We start from the raw sequence: 8,060 nt of genomic DNA on the forward strand, positions 1-8,060 counted from the left end.
CAGTTCACCATTTACATAAAGCATTTTTTTTTATTTTTTATTTATTTATTTATTTTTTTTTTTATTTTTGATAGGCAGAGTGGACAGTGAGAGAGAGAGACAGAGAGAAAGGTCTTCCTTTGCCGTTGGTTCACCCTCCAATGACCGCCGCTGCAGCCGGCGCACCGCGCTGATCCGATGGCAGGAGCCAGGATCCAGGTGCTTTTCCTGGTCTCCCATGGGGTGCAGGGCCCAAGCACCTGGGCCATCCTCCACTGCACTCCCTGGCCATAGCAGAGAGCTGGCCTGGAAGAGGGGCAACCGGGACAGAATCCGGTGCCCCGACCGGGACTAGAACCCGGTGTGCCGGCGCCGCAAGGTGGAGGATTAGCCTATTGAGCCACGGCGCCGGCTTACATAAAGCATTTTTAAGAATGATTCCTCTTCATAGTTTTCCAGTATACTAGATTCTCAAATCCCTACATTCTGGCAACACTTGTGTCAATCTTGCAGCTTCACTGTCAAGGCCTGGAGGGGAGCATTCTCTTTTCTCCTGTTGGTCTTCTTCCTTACTGGAAGACCCCTATGTAAGAACTAGGTCATTTCCTTACTGAAGAATCCCCTATATAAGACCCTATAAAAACTAGGTCATTTTCCTAGTTCTTCCTTTCCAGGACATCAATGCTACCACATTTATACGATGATTCAAATAACTACTGCTTCTAAAAGCACAAAGAAACTACACCATCCCCACCCCTGGCCAAATCTGCAATAATATTAGGAGCATATTGTCTTGCCTGAGTTAAAAAGTATAGTAATGTAAGGAAGGGGTCAGCTCGTTCATCCTACTCATTCAATAAACAGTTGCGGAGTGCCCACTTTATGCCAGCCTCAAAACAAAAATCCAGACTGTCATGGAGTTTCCATTCAAATGAAGAGAGACAAACAGTAAATAAATATGGATGCATATTGACAGATGAGGATGAATGCAAAAGAGAAAAATAAATAAGAGGGATAGGAGGAATGGGAGCTCACGGTTTTAAACTATGATCGGGGGGACAGCACTGTGGCATAGCAGGTTAGGCCTCCACCTGAAGTGCTGGCATCCCACATGGGCACTGGTTCAAGACCCAGCTGCCAATGCTTCCAATCCAGCTCCCTGCTAATGGACCCTGCACCCATATGGGAGACTGGAAGAAGCTCCTGGCTCCTGGCTTCAGCCTGGCCCAGCTCCAGCCATTGCAGCCATTTGGGGAGTGAACCAGCAGATCTCTCTCTGTAACCATGCCTCTCAAATAAATAAATAAACTGTATGGTCAGGGAAAACATTCTTTGAGAAGGTGCCATGAGTTGCACCCACAGGCCATATGAGATGTGCATCATTAAAAAGTATTAAGTTCCATGTATTTCCCATTGAACAGTCCTTATTCCAGACCACTAGATCAATATATTGAGATTCTCATTATAATGTGTAATCAATAAAATTAAATTTGATCCACATAATTTCAAGTTTATCACTCATTAAGTAATGCAACTTATCACAACACATGCTTTGTCTATTACAAACAGCCTTTAGATTTATCTCTAGCATATCCTCATCATTTACCACACAACTATAAGAAACAGGACAAATTAAAAAGCGATCTTAACTGTTCAATTCTGAATATGTAGGTGTTGTCTATTTTATGAAGTAAGCCATTACATCTTGTTCTTAATTTTTAAAAGTCATTCTCAACTGGAATTCTACCAGAAAATTAAATTTTAATGCCCTAAGGCATGTACTGATTGAATTAATTAACTTTTCCCATAGGCATGTAGAATGTTACTAGGTAGATCCCAGTATCCTTGAGAGAGCAACAGAAAAGGCATCCAACTCTTCTTTCTGTAGGTCTGAATTTTCTCATGGATTGGGTAAGGGTAAGGTGGAAGGCAACTGACTTAATTCAGACTTTTTCTAAACAATAACAAAAAAATAGAGATAAAACCTTCTGCCAAAATAAAAAACAGTTCAGTATTGGACCATATGTACAATTTGAAAAGAAGCTATCCAACTTGATATATTAAGACATTTGTATTCAGAAATTATGCTATAATTTTATACTACATATTTTTTAAAAAACTTTATCTTATTCCATGTTATAAGTGAGGAAAATATTTGCTGAATCACAGACGTATTGATTTTGCTTCCAATATATAACCTTTAGTATAAAACAATCTAGGGAATCAAAGATTATGTTTACTAGACAAGTCTATCATTATACCCCAGTCTCTTCCTACAATCAGTTAAAAGTAATCATTACCTGACAAATAACAGAGAAACCAACCAAGCACTCTGTATTTGCTGTGAACTTGGAACAAGACCCTGCATTTAGCCTGTGTCTTGAGACAAATATGGAGAAGCCAAGAGCAGTTAACAAACTGCCAGCTTTCCTGAGTCATGTTTCTGACTAAAACCATGTTATGAAATGGAAAGAATGACATGTCTTGGGTTGAATCAGCACAGATGTTAACTCCTTGGATTTAAGGGTCACAGATCAAGAAGAGCAAAAAGCTGCTTAGTAAGAAAGACGCGGGTCTACAACGACTCCAGAAAGAACTGGGCAGAGCTGGCACCGTTGGTTATTTACCTAAAACAATCCCTAACTGTGTAAACAGGCACACCCGCACGCATCAGAGCGGGAACGTCGAGGCGGGGGGAATTCAGAACAATCACAAGGTTAACGTTTCACTGAGCACACAGGCTCGGCCCTAAGAATCCACACCGGGCCGTAGCCCTCAGGTAACGGAACTGCTCCTCTCCGAGCCGGGGGAATACCGGGCTCGGTTTCGAGCCCACACAGCCACCGGGCATGGGCGCGGCGACGCCAGGTCAAATCCAGCCTCGGAGCAAGACGATTTCGAGCCGGTCCCAGGACGCTCCCCGGACGCGGCGTCCTGAGCGATCGCAGCCCGCCGCCTTGCGCTCCCCGGCCCCCGGACCGAGGCGAGAACTCAGGCGGGCGCTGCCTCGTGAGGCCAGTCCCGGGCGCCGCAAGCCAAGGGACGGACGGGACCGCGACCTCTGCCCTCGGCAGGAGACGGGAAGCCCAAGGGTCGCCTGCCACAGGACTGCCAGACCCTGTCACCCGCGAGGCCACAGGCTGCCTCCCGCAGGCGAGGGGGGAGGCGGGCTGGCTCCCACGCCTCAGGCGCTTACTGACCTGGAGAGGTGCTTCAGGATCTGTTTCTTGATGATCCCAGCCATGGTGCCGGGGCGGGTGGCGCCGCGCTCTCGCTGTTGCTCACTGCCTCCTCTCTTCGTGGCCGTCTCCTCTCTGTCCCGGGAGGCCCGGCAGGAGTAGAGATGCCTGGGCGCTCACGGCAGGGAGAGACTCGAGGCCCCGGCCGAGGCCACAGCCGCCGCCGCTGCAGCCGAGGACCCGGAGCATGACGTTCAGGCCACCGCGGCCGCCGCCGGCGCCATCTTGGCTGCAGCATCACCTAAGAGACCAGCGGGAGCGCGGGGGCGGAGCTGGCTGGGGAGGGGCGGGGCCGGCGCGGGCTCGGGGCGGGGCCGGGGCGGGCTCGGGGCGGGGCTGGAAGCTGTCAGCTCCGCTTCCCTCCGCGGGGCCTTAGCTCCAGGGTCTTCTGCATAGGGGATTCGGGGTCCTTCAACTGCCAATCACCGGACCCTCTGTAGCTTTCATCCTCGCTCACCTCCCTGTGGTCTTGTTCTCGGTTTGATCACGGAGTTGCTCTATCACATCTACTTCTCTTTTTCATTTCCTCAGAATTTAAGTGCCCCACAAACTGTTCTGCTTGACATATTCAGCTTTCTTCGTATGCTTTGCTCGGCTTCTAAGATCATCTGTTTTCCCTTAGCTAAGTGCTGTGGTTTAATGTTTCCTCCAAATTACGCCAATCCTAAAAGATCTGAAAGTTGACCACGTGTCTCAATAGCGCCTAGGACCCAGAAATTAGAAGGCCTAAATTAAACTACTGGCTCTGGCATTTATTTTATCTTATTTTATTTTTAGCTGTTTTAACCTGGAGAAAAGAATTTCTCAACTTTTGACCTCCCTTGAATCACCTACAATATGTTAATTGTATCAGTTTTACTTCACTAGGTATTTGTAGCTAGAGAAATAGGTGTGTAAATGTCACTTGAAATTTTCTGTAACAGGGAAAGAAATTGTTGAAATACAGAAAACTTTTACAGTTATGCTTCTTCACCCTACCCAGCCTCAAAACAACATTTTTCAGAGATGCAAATGACCAGAGTTATGTATAAAATAAAAAGCATTACACTAAACCCTGGGAGGGAGAGGGGAGTTTGTGCATAATCCATTATCCTGACTCCTTTTGAAGAACGGAAAGGATAGATGTGCAGGTTGACTCTTCATTCACTTGATATTTGTCATGTACTATGAACCAGCCACTATTCAAGTATCTAGTTTTGCCTAAAGAAATAAAAAACAAATCTGTTCTTGCCATCAAAGAGTTAACAGTCTAGACTTAAAGATAAGATCTTGACCTCTGTTTTTAGACTGTGGTTCAAATGCTAGCTAAACCATTTTGTAGCTGTATAAATTTGGGCAACTTGTTTAATCTCTTGCAACCTCAGTCATCTCATCTATTAGATATATTAGTAATATTTACTTCACAGAATTTTGTGAGAATGGAATGATATTATGCATATAAAGTGTTTAAGAAAGTGACCAGCATATAGCAAAACTCTGAATAAATGCTAGATACTATAAATATCTAAAACAGAAGAAAAGTGATATGAGAACACAAAAGAGGAAATGATTCATTCAGAAATGGACTTACACCAGAGGTATTATTTCAACGATGAGACTGTCAGTTTAATTTGTTAAAATAACTGACCCTGAAATCAAAGGCTTGGATTTGAAACCCAAGTGTGTGGATGCTTTAACTGTGTGATCATACACATAGTTTTAAAATTTTCTGAAGCCTGTGGAACTATGCCTTCATGTGATTGTTACAAAGATTAACTAGGTTAAGAAAGCTAAAATAGAAGAGTACCTGACCAATGGAATAATAGTTATTCTTAATTCATTAGGCAGAGAGAGATGTTTTAAGCCAGTGGAACACAATTATTAAAAAAGAAGTGTGAGAAGTTCATGGCCTAATGTTGTGGCTAGAAAAACATGTGAATTTTATTTCAAAATAAAATAGATGAGCAATTGTAATTATAATATCTTTCCCTTGTGAAAATAAACTAATATTTTATTTTTATTCTTCCTGGATTGAGAGAATACATAAAATGACAAAATCAGAGTAAACTCAGTGGTGCTTTTAAATTAGCTTACATGTTTATTAATGGCTATTTAATTATCAAGGTAAAATTCTTAAAAAAAATTAAAAACAGGAACATAGAAATATGTAATGAACCTACTTAAAGACTTATTAACTCATTAATGCAGAAATCAACAAGATATTGAGCTAGGTAACTCAATTTGATTCAAATAAATCTTTTACATGTGTACATTATGCATCTATATGAGGATTGTTCTTAACTTTTATAAAATCATACATAGCCAAAATATACATCACATATGAAAAGTAGTAGTTACATGCTTGAGATTATTTGTGCTAAAATATGGGAGAGAAGAGTACATGGTGTGAAAGTAAAGAGAGAATAGTTTGTGCCAGAGCTGTTTGACACCGACATCTGAGAACCATTGGTTTGTATCTCTTTCCAACTCTGGGTTTAGTGTTTGGTAATAGCGAAGTAGTTTGAAATCAGCCATGATGATAATATTTACACCACAAAACTGATCAACACAACATGCCAGCTCTCTCCCAACACACACCAAGATACCTGTTTGCTACACATTTACCAGCACACCTTTGAAAAGTGGCCTGGAGGGGGATGAGATTATAAATGTAAATATATGAGCCTTATTTCATAGGCGACAGCGAGAGAGAGAGAGAGAGAGAGAGAGCGAGCTTCCATCTGGTGGTTCACTCCTGAAATATTAGACCACAACAACCAGGTCTGGATCAGGCCAGAGCCAGGAGCCAGGAGCCAGGAACTCCATCCTGCTCTCCTATGTGGGTGGCAGCAGGGGTCTAGTTATTTGGGCCATATTCTGCTGCCTTCCCAGGAACAACAGCAGGAAGCTGGATCATTGCACCACAATGCTGGCCCTAGAACAATCAGATTAGTGACTTAGAATAACATATACTGGTAATTATGCTGTAAGAATAGAGAATTGAGAAAGAAGGCAGGGAGGGCATTGGAAAAGTTATGTTAGGTGAGAGATAAGGCAGTATAAGTAGAGATGGAGGAAGGTCAAAAACAGATTCTAGAGATTAAGTCAAGGAAAGGAGTTGAAGTTACTTAATTGAGGTATCTAACTTGGAGCACTGGGTGGATCTTAGGATATACCACTAATTGAGATAAATATTCCAGGTAGAAGAAGCAATTTTAGAGATACGATTCAGTGTTGTATTGGGATGAAGTTCCAAGTTCCAGGCTTCTGTTGGCCAAACCCTGGCTGTTGCTACCATTTGGAGAGTGAACTAACGAATGGAAGATTTCTCTCTCTCTCTCTCTCTCTCTCTCTCTCTCTCTCCTCTCTGGCTCTGCTTTTCAAATAAATAATTTGTTTAAAGAAGAAGTTAGAGAAAACAGAATGACTTACTACAAAGGGATACAGAGAGTGCCCAACTTCAAAGAGTTTGCCATCTAGGTAAGTTAACCGAGGATGATAATATGATAAAAGGGGATGGTGATTATAATAACTACTGCCAGGTCTGCTTCTCTGGCCTAGTGAGTTAAGCTGCCACCCAGGACAACTGTATCCCATTTAGGAATGAGAATTTGAGTCCTAGTTACTCGCTTCAATCCAGCTTCCTGCTAATGCACCCTGGTGAGCAGGGCATGATGACTCAAATATATGGGCCCCTGCTACCACGTGGTTGTCCAAGATGGAATTCTGGGATCTACGCTTCCCACTGGCTCTTGTGGGTATTTGGGGAGTGAACCAACAAATGGAAGATTTTCTCCCCACTCTGTCACTCTGCCTTTCAAGTAGATCAAAATAAACATTAAAAATAATAACTACTGTTGAGGACTTGTCTTATCATTTACTCTTCATAAAACAGTTCTGCAAGGGATTGTTAACATTATCATTATAATATATAATTATTAATATATTATATAATTATTATAATGATTAATATTATTCTAGATGAGGTAAATAAGGCATTGAGTGATTAACTAACTTGTCTGAGTTGTCTAGTAGCAAAGCCAGGCTTTGACCCAGCAGTTTGAATTCAGAGGCTGCACTCTTAACCATTTTTTTATTTCAATAATAAAGTAGCTGCCTCATACAGTTGAGAACACTGAAGCAGGCAATACATGATTATGTAAAACCCTTGGAATAGCTTATTCAGGTGCACTAAGTATTGTGTAGCTAGTAAGGTTTATTGTCTTCTGCATCCAAGACCACACAACCATTTTGTGGGATAATCTGGGTTCCAATACAAAATTTACTCAATTAATGATTAGGGAATGTGGGCCTGAGATATTCCAGCAACATATAGGAGGGGTATCTAATTCTAAGAAGGAGAATGGACAGAGAAGTGGGATGGACAGGGAGTATGTCAGATGCCTGAAAGCCTTTTTTTTTTTTAGATGAGGAAGACAGGCAAACTTGGTCCCGAAGAATAAGTAGGCAGAAGAGGAGAGTATGAACGTGAGTTTAAAAAACAAAAGCAAACAAAGTGGTTAAGAAAAATTACCCACCCAGCCCAGTGTCTATAGCTAAATGAGGAGTGTCAGGGCGTGATGTCCGAGAGACCTCATTTCCAGTTCCACGCTCGCCAAGAAATCTCACTATATGAACTATTCGAAGACACACGCACACACACACACACACACACACACACACCTGCAGGCGTGAGTCAGTCTGGGAAATAAAGAACACATGGCAGTTTCTCGTCGTTGAATCTCGCCACCAGGTAAAACGGATCAGGTTTGGAAACAGTGGACGCCAGCTGACTGGCCTGCCGGCTCAGCTGGCTGACTTCCGGCGTCCTCCGTTGCTAAGGTGACCGGAAGCGTGCCTTGA

At 42.9% G+C, this 8,060-nt stretch overlaps 2 protein-coding genes across 10 annotated transcripts in view; both read right to left on the reverse strand.

The window, feature by feature from the left end:
• The window catches only part of BLTP3B (bridge-like lipid transfer protein family member 3B), a 138,295-nt gene extending 130,362 nt beyond the window's left edge, over positions 1-7,933 (reverse strand). For 5 of the 9 annotated variants that reach the window (XM_070052744.1, XM_051846571.2, XM_070052743.1 and 2 more), the window contains exon 1: positions 3,180-3,473. Coding sequence is in view for 4 of the 9 variants with exons in the window: in XM_008256938.4 (XP_008255160.2) it covers positions 3,180-3,223 (44 nt within the window). In the remaining 5 variants the exon portion in view is untranslated. Of the gene's footprint in view, positions 1-3,179; positions 3,476-7,880 lie in introns of those variants that run through there. The other 4 variants (XM_008256938.4, XM_051846566.2, XM_051846572.2 and 1 more) reach the window with 2 other exon arrangements.
• DEPDC4 (DEP domain containing 4) overlaps positions 1-8,060 on the reverse strand; it is a 109,737-nt gene that overhangs the window by 41,284 nt on the left and 60,393 nt on the right. The gene's annotated exons all lie outside the window — the stretch shown is intronic.

This window comes from Oryctolagus cuniculus, chromosome 11, assembly GCF_964237555.1.
Source record: "Oryctolagus cuniculus chromosome 11, mOryCun1.1, whole genome shotgun sequence".
NCBI lineage: Eukaryota > Metazoa > Chordata > Mammalia > Lagomorpha > Leporidae > Oryctolagus > Oryctolagus cuniculus.